This window comes from Balaenoptera borealis (genome assembly GCF_965194805.1).
Source record: "Balaenoptera borealis genome assembly, chromosome: 8".
Classification (NCBI taxonomy): Eukaryota; Metazoa; Chordata; class Mammalia; order Artiodactyla; family Balaenopteridae; genus Balaenoptera; species Balaenoptera borealis.
Genome location: NC_138865.1, coordinates 115523083 through 115538681, shown reverse-complemented (window position 1 = coordinate 115538681; position 15599 = coordinate 115523083). Strand labels below are relative to the sequence as shown.

Below are 15599 nucleotides of genomic sequence, written 5' to 3'. Positions count from 1 at the left end.
CTTGTGTTATGACAGGACACTTTCCTTTTTTTTTTTTTTTTCTAATTTTTAAACTTATTTATTTATTTATTTTTTGGCCAGGCGGCATATGGGATCTTAGTTCCCAGACCAGGGATCAAACCTGTGCCCCCTGCATTGGAAGTGCAGAGTCTTAACCACTGGACCACCAGGGAAGTCCCAGGACACTTTACTTTCTTCCTTTCCAAACTATGACTTTGTAATACTATCACTGTTCCAAAGTCAAGATTGTGTGAAACAAAATAACAACTCAGAGGCTCAGGGTTGGAGCCCCTTTACCATACTACACATAGCCTGATGATAAGAAAGTCCTCAATGGGGTAAACCCACAGATTTCTTGGATAGAACCACCCTGACCAAAGGTTTCATGTCTCATGAATCAATCCAGAATCTGCCCCTAACTCAAACCTGTGACTCTACAGAGGTTCCAGATCTTAGACTGAGTAACCTCAGCCAACCTGAGATGCATAAATGACTTTGCCTTTCATTCAGATAGGGGAGAGCGGGGAATGGTGAAATAAACACAACCCCTGTAATGTTAACACACACTTTGAATTAGAAATTAATCTCTCCTCTACTAGGTTGTAAACTCCAGATCAGTATCTGCTTTCCCTACCATTGTGTCCCTGGCAGTTAGCACAGGGAGTTCCAGCCTCAAAATAGGATCTGCTTGATAAATATTCGTTGGTTGAATGAATATTGACTCAAATTTATTATTTAAAAAAGAAAGTGTATCTCATTCCTTGCTGGTAGGAATGCAAAATGGTATAACCACTTTGGAAGACAGTTTGGCAACTTCTTTTTTATTTATTTATTTATTTATTTGGATGCGCCGGGTGTTAGTCACAGCACACAGGATCTTCGTTGCCACGTGTGGGATCTTTTAGTTGCGGCATGCGAACTCTTAGTTGCAGCATGTGGGATCTAGTTCCCTGACCAGGAATTGAACCCGGGCCCCCTGCATTGGGAGCGAGGAGTCTTAGCCACTGGACCACCAGGGAATTCCCAGTTTGGCAATTTCTTACAAAGCTAAATATAGTCTTGCTGTTGGATCCAGCAATCAGACTTCCAGCTATTTACCCAAATGAGCTGAAAATTCATGTCCACACAAAAACCTACACATGAATATTTACAGCAGTTTTATTCATAATTGCCAAATACTGGAAGCAACCAAATGTCCTTCAAAAGGTGAATGGATAGACACACAGTGGCATATCCATACAACGAATAGTATCCGGCAGTAAAAAGAAATGAGCTATCGGGGACTTCCCTGGTGGTGGAGTGGTTAAGACTCCGTACTCCCAATGCAGGGGGTGGGGATTCAATCCCTCCTCAGGGAACTAGATCCCACATGCATGTTGCAACTAAGAGTTCGCATGCCACAGCTAAGGAGCCGGCGAGCCGCAACTAGACCTGGCGCAACCAAATAAATGAATAAACATAAATAAATTTTAAAAAATTATATCTTCAATCTACTATAAAAAAAAAAAGAAAAAGAAAAAGAAATGAGCTATCAAGCCGTTAGAAGATATGGAGGTGATCTTGGAGTGACAGCAGTGAGGTCTTAGTTCCCTGCCCAGGAATTGAACCTGGGTAGCCCAGATGAAAACCAGGAGTCCTAGCCGCTAGAGCACCAGGGGCTAGAGGCTAGAAGCAAAGTGGCCCTGGCTCTTTCCCCCATTTTTAAAATTTATTTATTTATTTATTTATTTATTTATGGCTGTGTTGTGTCTTCGTTTCTGTGCGAGGGCTTTCTCTAGTTGTGGCAAGCGGGGGCCACTCTTCACCGCAGTGCGCGGGCCTCTCACTATCGCGGCCTCTCTTGTTGCGGAGCACAGGCTCCAGACGCGCAGGCTCAGTAATTGTGGCTCACGGGCCCAGCTGCTCTGCGGCATGTGGGATCTTCCCAGACTAGGGCTCGAACCCATGTCCCCTGCATTAGCAGGCAGATTCTCAACCACTGCGCCACTGGGGAAGCCCTCTTTCCCCCATTTGAGAGCAAGAATGTTTCAAGGAGGCAAAAACTGTAAAAAACTGGTACAAACTTTATTATTAGAGACCCAGCAGTATGGGAGAGCACACAGAGAAACAGTTTATTTATTTAAGTCGAAGCTAGGCAGAAATACACACTCAGAGAGAAAGGGTGTAGGCATCCTTTATAATTGAGGAGGGGAGTAAAGAGGTGATTTAAATCACTTATATAGGACAGTTCTTCCTGGTCTTTGTTTACCTTTGGCCAATTATCTCTTTTCTTTTTTCACACATGACTGGTCCTAGGACCCTCCCCAAGCTGTGTGTGCAACTTTTTGCTAAGATGGATTCCACCGCAGAGGCCTGTGGGTATATGTCCACACTTATTATGGGGTGGTGCCCCCTCCCTTTTTGACCCCCAAGGAGCCTTCCTGCACATGTCCAGACAGGGAAGTTTTCCTTGACCTCAGGAGTGGTCATCTTATCTCTTTACTTCAGCAGAGCTCAGCTTCTGCCACTAGCTCTGTCCTTGGAGCGTCTGGGTGAGAACAGAGCTTCAGTGTTACTCCACTTGACAAACCCCAGCTGTCCAGCCCAGGGGCCCATCTATCTCCTACTATAGAGGAACTTTAAATGCATGTTGCTTAGTGAAAGAAGGGAGTCTGAAAAGGCTGCATGCTGTCTGATTCCAACTATATGACATTCTGGAAAAGGCAAAACTTTAGGGACAGTAAAAAAGATCAGAGTCCCTGTGGTTACCAGGGGCTCGAGGGGTGGGGGAGGTAGGTGGAGCACAGAGGATTTTTAGGGCAGTGAATCAATTTTGTATGATACTGTAATGGTAGATATATGACATTATGCATTTGTCAAAACTCTTAGAATGTACAACACAAAGAGTGAACCCTAATGTAAACTGTGAACAATGCATCAATATTGGTTCATCAACTATAACAAATGTACACATTAACACATGTTAACAACAGAAACTGAGTGGGGGTTATGTGGAAACTCTGTACTATCTGTTCAATTTTCGGTAAACCTAAATCTGCTCTAAAAAAGTAAAGTCTGATAATTAAAAGAGAGAGTAGATGAGCGAATCTATAAAATAATTGGATTAAATTATTGCCACCTCTAAATCACACTCCAGCTCTGTGCCTCAGGGTCCCCATGTGTAAAACCAAGCTGAGGTTTGAGTTTCGCGCCCGACGGGAGGAGAGGGTAGCTCTCCTATTGTGCAAGGGTTCAGGAGAGAACCCGATACCGTGCGCATTTGGACACCCAGGCCTGCGATGAGCCCCGCCCGCCCCCGGGAGCCCGCCCCCGGGAGCCAGTCCCAGGCCCACACGCTCCCGCAGCCCGGCTCATAGGCCGCGCCCCCGCACGCCATTGGCTCTCCGATTGGACGGCTCGGAGGAGGTGTTGGCGGAAGGGGTGAGTCTGAGTGGCTGGGCGGGGCCGACGGTGTGCGACGAACATGGCGGAACGCGGGAGGAAGCGGCCCTGCGGCCCGGTAGGTGGAGGGATGTGGGATCCCGCGGTAGGGCGCGGGGTGGAGGCAAGAGAAAGAGCCGCTTGGGGGCCCGTGGCGGGGCCTGGCCGAACCTCTAGCTCCCTGCTCGTCGCTGCTCCGCGGCCCGAGTCCCCGAGGTGCCGCATGCTCATGGCCTCAAGCACCCCTGTCCGGATGAGAACCGGAGGTGGGAGCCGGGGTTCGAGTCAGAGCCGAGATTGCGTTGGGTAACTCATTGCCCGGGGCCCGGATTCAGAAGACCGGACCCGGCTCGGAATCCCGAGCCCTTTCGTGGCGTATCTCTTCTGACACCAGGGCGACAGTGGGCAGGTCCTGTTCCCCTGAACCTGTTTCCTCTTCTCTCCAGTGGGAACGCATTAAACAATTTATTGAACGCTTACTGTGTGCCAGGTGTGGTCTCAGGCACTGGGGGTACGACAGGTCCCTGCCCTCCTGATGCTGTCTCTGGGCAGCAGGAGTGTGTGTGTTGGGGGGAGGATTCCCTCGTTTCCTCACCACCCGCATTTAAAGAGAGGGGACAGCTGTGGAGCAGCAAGTGGGACCTCCTCTCAGGTGTGACCATTCAGCCTCACTCCTATATCTCCTCCCACTCCTACTCCAGGGTGAACATGGCCAGAGGGTGGAATGGCGAAAATGGAAGCAACAGAGTAAGTAAGGGACCGGGGCAGTGGGCTCAGATGGGGAGCTGAGCGTCTGTGCTTACCTCTCCCTGAGGCCACTCCATCAGTGCACAGCTGAATCTTGGGGAAAAGCCACCAGATTTGTCCCCTCTAGGTCCCACAGTACCCAAAATGGAGAAGAAGGGGCCAGAAGCCCTGGGAGGCTCCTCTGGCTGCTCTCTCAGCAGCATTGGAGAGCCCAGGCTGACCCTACTAAGAGGACATCACCTCCTGGACTGCTCCAAGTCCTCCTCCCCTCCAAGTCCCTCTTCCCTCCACCAATCGGGATGTCCTCTCATCCAGAAAAAGAGGAGAGGGCTTCCCTGGTGGCGCAGTGGTTGGGAATCTGCCTGCCAATGCAGGGGACACGGGTTCGGGCCCTGGTCTGGGAGGATCCCACATGCCGCGGAGCAGCTAAGCCCGTGAGCCACAACTGCTGAGCCTGCACGTCTGGAGCCTGTGCTCCGCAACGGGAGAGGCCGCAGCAGTGAGAGGCCCGCGCACCGCGATGGGGAGTGGCCCACGCTCGCCACAGCTGGAGGGGGCCCTCGCACAGAAACGAAGACCCAACACAGCCAGAAATAAATAAATAAATAAATAAATAAATAAATAAATAAATAAATTTCTAGAAAAAGAGGAGAAAAAGAAGTGGAAGGATCTCAAGATGATGAAAAAACTGGAGCGGCAGCGAGTGCAGGAGGAACAGGCAAAGCGACAGCAGGAGGAGGAGGCAGCTGCCCAGAGGGAGGATCGGGGTGAGCAAGCTGGGTCCTGCGCAGGGCAGAGAATGTTATAGCTGGAAGGGCCCTTAGGGGCCAGTGGGTCCAGACATCTTGTCCTGATGGAGAAAATGAGGCTCAGAGAATGGGAGGGACCCAGAAGACTGAGTCCTAACAAGACTGAGTCCTAACTTCCTACCTAGGTAGATTTCGATTCTGTGGAGGGTACGCATCATATATCATCACTTTATGCCTCTAGAACCTCATCATTGTAATGATAGTTAATTTTTTACTTTTTTATTGATCACTTTGTGTACTTTAATTTCACTTTTCATTTAATTATTTTGATTTCATAATAAGAATGTCTCTTTTTTCTCATTAAATAATACATGCTCAAAACAAAACTCCCCAAACAGTACAGAAAACGATAAAGAAAGGAAAAATCCCAGCAAACATTGCAGTTAACGTTTCTCCAGCTATGTTAACACCCACTTATATACAGGTAGAGAGGTATATAGATACAGTTTTACAAAAGTGAGACTGCTTTATCCACGCACTTCTGGAGCTGTTTTTTCTCATCCCACATTGTGTCCTGGATGTCCTTCCGTGTTCGTACATCTGGATCTACCCTAACAAGTTGTATCTTTCCTCCTCGGCCAGACCCAAAGGTCTGGAGGGTCAGGGGGCCATATTGTACCCTGTAAGCCCAGTGGTTACCAGTGATGATGGTGACAGTGGGGACAGAAACTGAGCATGTCAGCTGTCTCAGACACCGGGAAAGCCCTTTATCTCCTGTGGCTCCCTTTGGACAACTCTGGGAGGGAAAGTGTGGTGGTCCCTCTGAAGCCAGCTGTCCTGCCTTTTGTGTGACCTTGGGTCACATATTTGACCTCTGTGGGCTGAAGGTTCCCCACCTCTCAATCGGGATCATGGTAGTACCTACTTCCTAGGGTTATTGGTTAAATGTGCACCTATAAAAGGCACTAAGAATAAATATTAACTCATTATCATCCCTATTTGACGCCTGGAGAACTGAGGCAGTAGGGGGCAGAGGATGTGAATATAGGTCAGTTCTTCTAACCGCTCCCTTGCCTTGCCCAGTGGTATGCCCTTCTTATGGGAGTCCTGGAGACCTCTGAGTCCATTTTCTTCCTGGGGAGATTGAGGCCCAGAGAGGGGAGTTGGATCTATGCTGCTTAGCTCAAAATTCCTCACAGTAGGAAAATTCTCTAACTCTGGGCCCTGGGATTAGAGCAAGGGAGGGGAGGGATGGCCCTGGCCTCTCTGGCTGACCATGAACACCCCTGTCCTGCCCAGGGCGGCACTACACCCTGAGCGTGGCCCTTCCGGGCTCCATCCTGGACAACGCCCAGTCGCCCGAGCTTCGCACCTACCTGGCCGGCCAGATTGCTAGAGCCTGCACCATCTTCTGCGTGGATGAGATTGTGGTGTTTGATGAAGAGGGCCAAGATGCCAAGTGAGGGGCCATCCAGCGGGTCCCAGGGCTTAGGGAGAAGGAAGGGGCTGCCAGGATTGGCTGGGCTTCCCTTTTTTCCCTGCCTGCTTGCTTAGGCTGAGAATCCTGTCTGAATGCCCACATTGTAACCCTGGTGGGTCGAGTTGCAAAGCAGGGGCACTGCAGAGGTCATACTGAGGGGAGGAGCTCTTGAAGGAAACCCGGTGGGCTTGAGCCCTATCTTTCTCTCTCCAGGACTGTGGAGGGGGAATTCAGGGGAGTCGGCAAGAAGGGGCAGGCGTGCGTGCAGCTGGCCCGGATCCTGCAGTACCTGGAGTGTCCACAGTAAGGGCATGAAGGACAGACTTGCCAGAGCATGTGGGAGGGGTGGGCACAGTGCAGGTCGGATGGGAGGTGGCCTCCCTGAGATCTGCGTCCTTTCCTAGGTACCTAAGAAAAGCATTCTTTCCCAAGCATCAGGATCTACAGTTTGCAGGTAAGGCTGGGAGGGTCTGACCCCCATTTCCCATGGATCATCCCCCAGACCCTGAGAAATCATGATACAGTTGGGAAAGCAAGACCAGGCAGGGCAAGGCCTGTGGCTGGTGGTAAGCAGCAGATCTGTGGCAGAGCTGGAACCTGAACCAGGGTTCCCAGCCTTACCTTCCACGCCTCCGTGGTGCCTCTGCACCTCCCAGAATCTTCCTGGCCCTCCCCAACCACAGGGCTCCTGAACCCCTTGGACAGCCCTCACCACATGCGTCAGGATGAGGAATCTGAGTTCCGAGAGGGCATCGTGGTGGACCGGCCCACCCGGCCGGGCCAGGGCTCCTTTGTCAACTGTGGCATGAAGAAGGTAGGAATTGGAGGGTGGGTCGAGACACGTTTCCCAGACACACCCTGGCTACGGAGGGCACATGGGTGGGGAGCCCTGGCCCCAGGCATCTCTGCCTGCCAGTCCCCCATTGATGCAGATTTGGGCCAGAGAAGTGCCTAAAATGGGGCTCAACAGATAAAGCCAGGAGCAAAATTTACTGTTTTAGAAAAATCAAATCAACAGAAGATAGTCCTTATACGAAAAACAAACCAAAACAAAACCTGGGAAAATCAAGTTCACAATGCCTCTGGGGCTGCTCCAGGGCGCTGCCAAGCCAGGGATCGGAGCATTCATTTGCTGCCTGTTAATCCTAAGTCTCCTAGAGAAGGAGGCAGAAACATTTAAATGGATGAGGATCACAGATCTGAGATAACTGGCTAAAAACAGACCAGGATGACCCAGACCCAGATGAAGAGAGAAATGAATGTGCAACCCTCAAAAGAGAAAGTGTCCCATCCTGAATTCAAAACTGGTACAAGGGAATTCCCTCGCAGTCCAGTGATTAGGACTCCGCGCTTTCACTGCCGAGGGCGTGGGTTCAATCCCTGGTCAGGGAACTGAGATTCCACAAGCCATGCAGCACAGGGGAAAAAAAAAAAACTAAAATTGGGACAAAACACAAACATCAAGTGTCCTTCCTCACAGGCTCCCACTAGTCAGCATTTACTTCATGCCAGGCCCTGTGCAGTGTAACAATAGCTATTGTTTATGGAACATCTTCTGTTTGACAGATTAGGACACTAAGGCTCAGAGGGGTTAAGTGACCACTCAAACCGCTATAGCTAGTAAGTGGCATAGCCACCAAAATGTAGGAAACTGGGATTTCATCTACTCATGAAATACTTCCTACTCTGTGCCAGGCCTGGACCAGTGTCTTTTTTTTTTTTTATAAATTTATCTATTGATTTATTTAATTTATTTTTGGCTGCGTCGGGTCTTCGTTGCTGTGCATGGGCTTTCTCTAGTTGCGGTGAGCAGGGCCTACTCTTCGTTGCGGTGCACGGGCTTCTCATTGTGGTGGCTTCTCTTTTTGTGGAGCACGGGCTCTAGGCACACAGGCTTCAGTAGTTGTGGTGCACGGGCTTCAGTAGTTGTGGCTCACGGGCTCAGTAGTTGTGGCGCACGGGCTTAATTGCTCTGCGGCACGTGGGATCTTCCCAGACCAGGGATTGAACCCGTGTCCCCTGCATTGGCAGGCGGATTCTTAACCACTGCGCCACCAGGGAAGTCCATGGACCAGTGCCTTGCAGTAGTCGTTTTGCAAGAATGGTCTCTTGGACTTCCCTGGTGGCGCACTGGTTAAGAATCTGCCTGCCAATGCAGGGGACACGGGTTCGAGCCCTGCTCCAGGAAGATCCTACATGCCGCGGAGCAACTAAGCCTGTGTGCCACAACTGCTGAGCCTGAGCTCTAGACGCCCAAGAGCCACAGCTACTGAGCCTGAGCGCCACAACTACTGAAGCCCATGCGCCTAGAGCCTGTGCTCTGCAACAAAAGAAGCCACTGCAATGAGAAGCCCGCGCACCTCAATGAAGAGTAGCCCCTGCTCGCTGCAATTAGAGAAAGCCCGTGCGCAGCAACGAAGACCCAAGGCAGCCAAAATTAATTAATTAATTAATAATTTTTTAAAAAGAATGGTCTCTGTGAGCAGGTCTGGCCCAGGTGCCGGGGAGCAGGGCTCGAAGGGTGACCTGGACCCCTGAGGTGCCCCCGTGCCTGGGAGAGCAGTGACCCCCGCTCTCCTGTGGGGAACAGCACCAGTTTCTTCTGGCTTCTTCCCAGGAGGTGAAGATCGACAAGCACTTGGAGCCTGGACTCCGGGTGACAGTGCGGCTGAACCAGCAGCAGCTCCCAGGTACCCTAAAGCGTCCCCAGCCTGGCCAGCCTGCGGGCTCGGAGCCACCTCCTTCCACTTCCTTGTCCCCTCGCCCCGTCTTCACAGCCTGTCTGCTTCCCCTCCAGAAAGCAAGACCTACCGTGGAAAAGTCGTGTCGTCACAGGACCCTCGCACCAAAGCTGGTCTCTACTGGGGCTACACGGTCCGCCTGGCCTCCTGCCTTAGTAAGGACAGAGCTTCCTCCTGTGAATATCCATCCTCTCTCTCTGGGAGGCCACAGAGAGCCTTGCTTGACCCAAAAGTCAGACCGGGGTCCTAACCCTACTCACTTGCCGTGCGACTTGGGCAAGTGCCTTTCCTTCTCTGGGCCTTGGTCTCCTTGAGTGCACTGCCTGGAATGCTTTTAAGGACTTCTGAGGAAAAGCGTCTTTAATGATGTCTGCCACGGGGTCCGGAATGGGGGCAAAAGGGCCAGATAAGTCAGGGGTCCACTACTTGCTTTTGGGGCTCCTTGCTGCCCACCCTCTGCTTTGTCTCCCCAAGCCGGTACACGCACGGTCTCTGCCTGTTCCATCGCTGACTTCCCAGCAAGAGTGAGGGGCCTGGCTGTGGCTCTCTTACCTAAACCACGCCCCCCAACGCGCACGCGCAGCCAAGTGGCAGTGGCTTGTGGAGAACAGAGCCCCCAGTGAGCTGGCCTCCCCACCAGGTGCTGTGTTTGCTGAGGCCCCCTTCCAGGATGGCTATGACCTGACCATTGGGACATCAGAGCGAGGCTCCGCCCAGCTTCCCAACTTCAGGTGGGTCCAGCCAGGGGAGGAGGAATGGAGCAGGGGACAGGACTGGTGGGGTTAGAGCTGTACGGACCGGGCCCCTGCACGTATGGGGGAGCTGAGAGCCCTGGGCGCTGCACTCAGTGGGCCTTGATGGGCAGTCAGTGACCCCCCTCCTGTGGGCACCAGGCACGCTCTCGTGGTGTTTGGGGGCCTCCAAGGGCTGGAAGCTGGAGTGGATGCTGACCCCAACCTGGAGGTGGCTGAGCCCAGTGTCCTCTTCGATCGGTACGTCAACACCTGCCCCAAACAGGGCAGCCGCACCATCCGCACCGAGGTGAGCCCGCCCTCCTCCCCGACCTCCAGGCCCAGCCTGCTTTGGACGGAGCCTTGGGGTCCATCCAGAGGGGGGCGTTGCAACCCTCTCCCCGTCCCCCACCCCGCCCAGGGCTGCCCTGAGCCAGCCTCCTCTAGGCCTCCTCGCCCCCTTTGGCCTCTCACCACAGCAGAACTGCAGCAGGGACAAGTTAAGAGTGAGCTGGGAGTTGGGAATCCTGGGTGCTGGTGCCCATCCAGCTGCTCCCAGGCTGGCTGACCCAGGAGACCCCACCCATCCCTGCTCTAGGCCTGTTCCCTTAGCTATACGCTCCGTGTTCCACTTCCCCGTGTCTGACCCTGGTGGGCAGGGCAGCCCTCCTCTCTGGCACCTCTGTCCCACGGGGGACAGGATGCGACCAGCTCTGAGAGCTTTCCACCTGGGCAGCCACTTCTGAGGGCAGCACAGAACGCTGTACCTGTGGGCACTTCCTGGGGGAAGGTGCCACTGCTTCCACTGGTCTCAAAGGGTGGTGACCAAACAGGTGGACAGCCTCAGTCTACCTATCCCTGAGAGCCCCGCCAGGGCCAGGTGTCACACGCTTGCCAGCCACAGCCTCCCAGCAGGAATCCCTGCTCGCACCCTTCTGACACCTGCACAGAGGGCCCTGCTGCCCGTCACCTCCCCCTCCCCCACCCTGGGAAGCAGCTATTACGATCACCCCCATTTTACAGAGGAGGATACTGAGAAGCAGAGAGGTGAGCCCCTTTCCTGGCCAGTGACAGATCTGCAGGATGAGGCTGGGCCTGTGCTTCACGCCCCCCTACCCCAGGCCCTGCTGAGGGCAGCATACCCCAAGGGGCTGGGCCCTGGGCAGTGGGGCACCCGCTAGCCTCCCAGGCCCCAGCCTGTTGCTGCGCTTCTCTTCCAGGAAGCCGTCCTGATCTCCCTGGCTGCCCTGCAGCCTGGCCTCACCCAGGCGGGTGCCCGGCCCAGCTGAAGGTTCTGTCGGGCCCAAGATGGCACAGAAGCGCTGGTGAAGCCAGAGGTTTCCATGGGTCACCTGGGACAGACACACCTAAGACTTGTCTCCAAAAATAAACACCTTTAATTCGACCCAGTCCCCCCGACCCCACAGTCTGGCTGGGGCTGCCTTTACTTGCTGCCTGCAGTGATGGCCTTAAGGCTGCCTGTCCGTGCCAGGATATTTGGCACAAAGAGCAGCCCCGAGGCCCGCTCAATGCTCTCGATGGGCACCAGGAAGCGCTCCAGTGGGACTGTCTCATCCACAGGCGCGTTGGGCATCACATAGGAGCGGAGTTCGATCTGCCCGCCTGCTGCCTCCAGGATCAGCACTTTGAAGAAGTGGGTGGGCACCGCCACGTGGTTCTTGCCAATTACCTGGTACTTCACATAGGACTTCCCATCAGCCTCCGTCCTGTGGGCAGACCCAGGCACACATGGCCCTTTAGGGCTCCTGGGGGCTTGGTCAGACCCAAGGCCACCGCCTCCAGGAAGCCTTCCTTGACCCGACCTCCAGCTTGTGTCAACCTGCAGGACCACCCCTCAGCGTGAGCTTCTTTGCCCTGCTCGGCTCCCCCAGGAGGCTGGGAGCTCCCTGCAGGGTAGAGACTCACTCTTCCCCTGTTTTCTCCATGTCCAACACTGGGTCAGGCAGAGTGGGTGGTGGCAATAAACGCTGCAGAAAGAATCAGGCCTTCATTCACATTCATCCGTGTGGACCCTTGATTATTGTCTGTCTCTTCCTGTGGAGGGTGGGCACCAAATGGGCAGGGCTGTGGCAGCAGAATTCCCAGCACCAGCACAGGGCCTAGGGCAGAGCACGTGCCCAGAGCACTGGATGGGTGACTTCAGGCTAAGCCTCCACGGCGTCCGCTCCATTTCAGCAGGCCAGAGGAGGCACTTGCTAATTAAAGTACATCAGTGTCCCAGCCACCGCCTCAGCAGGCCCGTGCTGAGCCCTTACTACGGTGACATCCACCATCCTGCTTTGTCCCTTAAACAACCACGTGGTAGCTAATGGGTATTATCCCCATTTTACAGGAGAGGATGTTGAGTTCATTTGCCCACGGCACCCAGAAACGAGGTGACAGGGCCTGGATTCCATCCCAGGCAGAGCCAGCTGTTTGGCCACAACCTCTAGCCTCACTCATCCCAGTCCTCAGCAGGCTAGAAAAATCACCAAGCAAGCTCAGAAGAGCTCAGTCCCTTCTACCTGGGAGGCCAGGCTGCAGAGGGACAAGAGTAAAGGCTCAGGGTCAGGGAGATGGAGTTCAAACCTGGCTCCAGGGGAAGCATAGGGGAAGGCTGCTCCAAGCAGGGGAGACCGAAGACGAGAGCTAGTGCAAGGGTTTCTACCCGTGCAGAACACAGAGTTAGGTGGATGTGAAAAGAGATGACACAGGAGAGAGGAACAGGGCAGATTCAGGGCCTGGTGCCCACGGGCAGAGGAGATGTCTAGGTGGGTACCCCAAAGGTCTCTGTGGAGTAGAACTGGGGGGCCCGAGACAGGGAATGGACAGACTCGCCAAGAAACCAGATGAGTGGGGACCTGGCGGTGTTGACACAGAGCCTAGGGGGAGACTGGACGGGATGACTGGGAGGTGCCCCCCAGCTCTAGCCTTACCTGGGCAGGAAGAGAGGCCCCGTGCAGACATAGACATTTTGGTAGGTGCGGGTCAGGCTGCGGCTGTACTTTTCCAGGTTGTTCCAGGCATTCTGGTTGAGGTGGGGCACCTGGCAGGAGAAGTGGGCTTCAGTGAGGCTGGCTGGGACACTTGCAGTCAGAGGGCTGCCCCAGGCCCTGAGGGGCTGGCACTGGCATGGAGCCAGAAGGTTCCAGCGGGGGTGGGGGGTGGGAACAAGCATGCGGAGGAAACAGGTTCATGGAAGGAGAGTCACTTAGCGCACATAGTCACGAGGGTGGGGCCCAGATAGAGCTCAAGGAGGTGCTACTTTCGTCCAGCTAGACTGGGAGAACTAGCATCCCAGGTCTCAAAGCTGTTTCTCAGCTCCAAAGAGCCATATGAAGGAAAGGAGCAAATCTCCCAGAGAGAAACAGGCCTGCCCCCTGCCCCCAGGGGCTCATGGGAAGACCAGCTCTCCCAACCATCTCTCCTTTCCTTTTCCTAGTCTGAACCGCATGCAGAGCTAAGCGGGGAAGGTCAGGAATCTGCTCCTGACTCCACCACTTGAGCTCTCCAGTCCTCAGCACAGCGTCTAGTCAAATGGGTAGCACAGTCAGGTCAGAGAGGCTGGGACCTCACAAGCCTCACTCAGAGCCTGACATCCGTCTCCACGTGGGTGTCAGGCCCTGGTGGGAACAGGGCTAGAGGCTAGTCCAGGCGCATAGCGACTGCTACTAACACCCACTGCGTGCAGCTATCTTTCCTTTTACTCCCGGAAGGAAGGCAGGGTAGGACAATGGCTGAAAGCTCAGGGTCCTCTAGGCAGACTGCCTGGGTCTCCACCCACTGACACTGTGCCAGTCACTTTGTCTCTCCGAGAATCACTTCCCTCATTATAGCTGGTATGTATTGAATGCTTGCCGTGGGCCAGAAAGCGTGCTCAGTACTTTTACGTGCATGGTATCCCGAGTTCCTCAGCGCCTCTGCACGAGGTAGGTGAATAACAGTTTTATCCCCATTTTACAGACAAGGAAACTGAAGATCAGAGAGGCGCCCGGGGGCCCTCGGTTAAGATCAGAGTGCAGAGTGGGTGCTCAGCGCTCCACCGCTCCGTCCCTTCCGCCTGCGGCGCGCGGTGTGTTTAGCCAGGCCTCTGGCATAGAGGGCGCACTCGGCAGCTTTCCCATCTGCAGGGGAGCAAATCGAGGCTCAGAGGCGAGCGGTGGCCTCGCCTTCCGCCGCCGGGGCAGGGGGCGCAGGCGATACCTGGGGTGCGATGTTGCTCAGGTAGAAGGTGTCGTCCATGGCCTTCTGGCTCCAGCGGTGGTTGGCGGCGGCGGCGAGATGGCCGCGGTCGAAGCCGCTGCCCCCGTAGTCGGCGTTGGTGGCACGGTGATACGCATGCACCGAGTCGTCCTCGTGGAAGTCGCAGGAGCGGCGGTCGCCGTCGCCGCGGAGACTCTCAGGCCGCAGCTGCTCGACCACCCAGAGCGCGCCGCGGGTGCGCGGGTCGTAACACAGCATGTACGACTCGCGGCTCTTGAGCTGCGCCACCCCGGGCAGCCCGTACTTCGCCAACTCGCCGGTGCTGCCGCCCGTCGGAGCCCCGGGCACGGCGGGAAGCCCGGCCGCCGCCGCCACAGGCAGCACGGGCAGCCGGCTCAGCAGCCCCGGCGCCGCCCATGCGTCCGCCCGCCGCCGCCACCGCCAGCCCTCGGCGGCTGCACCCAGCCCTGCGCCCAGCGCCAGGGTCAAGCCGGCCCGAAGCAACTGCTTGGCCATGGATTGTGGCCGGAGTGCGGATGGAGAGCGGTCTGCGGAGACGAAGGAAAGCCTCGCCCTCACGCGTGCGACCCGGGAGGCTCTGAAAGGGGCCGCACAGGCCTGCGGGACCCACCGCGAGGATAGCGCCGAGTGGAGGCGTAAGACAGCGGAGCGCGGGTCCCTTCCACTCCCGAGCGCTCCAAAGTATTAATATTATACTCAGGAGGCCAACAACAGGGGTCAGGACCGGCCCAACTGGACCTCCCGACGCCCTTTCTTCGCCCTTGTAAGACTGGGCGCCGAGGGCGCGGCATCGCCGCCGCGGTTTATGATTGGCTGCCCCCAGAACCGGCTCCGCCCCGCCAGGTCGCCTTGGTCTCCACCGAGGGATCTTCCCGCTCTGCCAACTAAGATCCCGCAAGCCCCACAGCGGCCAAAAAAAAAAGCCTTAAAAAGGTTCATACCTTCTAAATCACTTAGAGGAATGAGCTGGGGAAATAAATCAGGAATGCAAGGATTCCCCACCGTATTACTTATAATAGACGCCGGGGAATAAGCAAAATGTTCGGAAATAGGCACTGGTTCCGGACATTTTTAGCACATTAGATAGAATAGTATCTAGACCATAAAAATATTTTTAAATCATACAGCAACTTGCTCACCACCTAACGTGAAGGGAGAGACAATACACAAAACTCCGTATCAAGAAAATGACAATTATATAATAGTAATTACATCGACGAAGAAAAGACCAACATGTTACCGGTGATTTTCTCCAGATTGTGGGCTGTGAACGACTTGTTGAATTTCAAAATTTTTTCAATCTAAAAAATAACTTGCTATGAAATCATAATGTAATAATACCTTCTGGCCCAGTGTACACTCTCTCCTCCCTACAACTGCAAATTGCAGTTGTTAAAGAAGAGTTGAATAGGCCCTTCCAACAATTTCCTAACCTTTTCCTTTGACCATTCTAAGAGCTTCCTGCTCCGAGGTCTTGAAGGTTTCAGCCCATCACAGAACCAATGCC

The 15599-nt window shown here is 54.4% G+C and overlaps 2 protein-coding genes and 1 long non-coding RNA gene across 3 annotated transcripts in view; 1 reads left to right on the top strand and 2 right to left on the bottom strand.

Annotated features, from left to right (window-relative positions):
• The window catches only part of LOC309634006, an 85479-nt gene that overhangs the window by 31958 nt on the left and 37922 nt on the right, over positions 1–15599 (bottom strand). The window lies entirely within an intron of this gene.
• On the top strand, positions 3396–11273 carry LOC309634000 (putative methyltransferase C9orf114). The gene is given in 13 exon segments (XM_082403484.1): positions 3396–3499; positions 4122–4167; positions 4809–4934; positions 6216–6375; positions 6610–6699; positions 6801–6850; positions 7080–7210; positions 9014–9086; positions 9194–9292; positions 9778–9868; positions 10031–10178; positions 11089–11145; positions 11147–11273. Coding segments are annotated over 13 exon segments (1158 nt in total). The 5' UTR covers positions 3396–3463; the 3' UTR covers positions 11198–11273.
• ENDOG (endonuclease G) lies at positions 11243–15519 on the bottom strand. The gene is made up of 3 exons (XM_082403489.1): positions 14072–15519; positions 12805–12914; positions 11243–11595 (listed from the first exon to the last, which is right to left on the bottom strand). Exons 1-3 carry the CDS (start codon positions 14585–14587, stop codon positions 11313–11315), a joined length of 909 nt encoding a protein of 302 aa, XP_082259615.1. The 5' UTR covers positions 14588–15519; the 3' UTR covers positions 11243–11312.

Bases quoted from the DNA above. Each gene is read 5' to 3' on its own strand.
- ENDOG (XM_082403489.1), bottom strand. From the start codon at position 14,587: ATGGCCAAGCAGTTGCTTCGGGCCGGCTTGACCCTGGCGCTGGGCGCA. The intron at 12,915-14,071 runs GTATCGCCTGCG...TTCTCCTGCCAG, and splicing joins TGAGCAACATCGCACCCCAG to GTGCCCCACCTCAACCAGAA. The intron at 11,596-12,804 runs GTAAGGCTAGAG...GTCTGCCCACAG, and splicing joins GGGCCTCTCTTCCTGCCCAG to GACGGAGGCTGATGGGAAGT.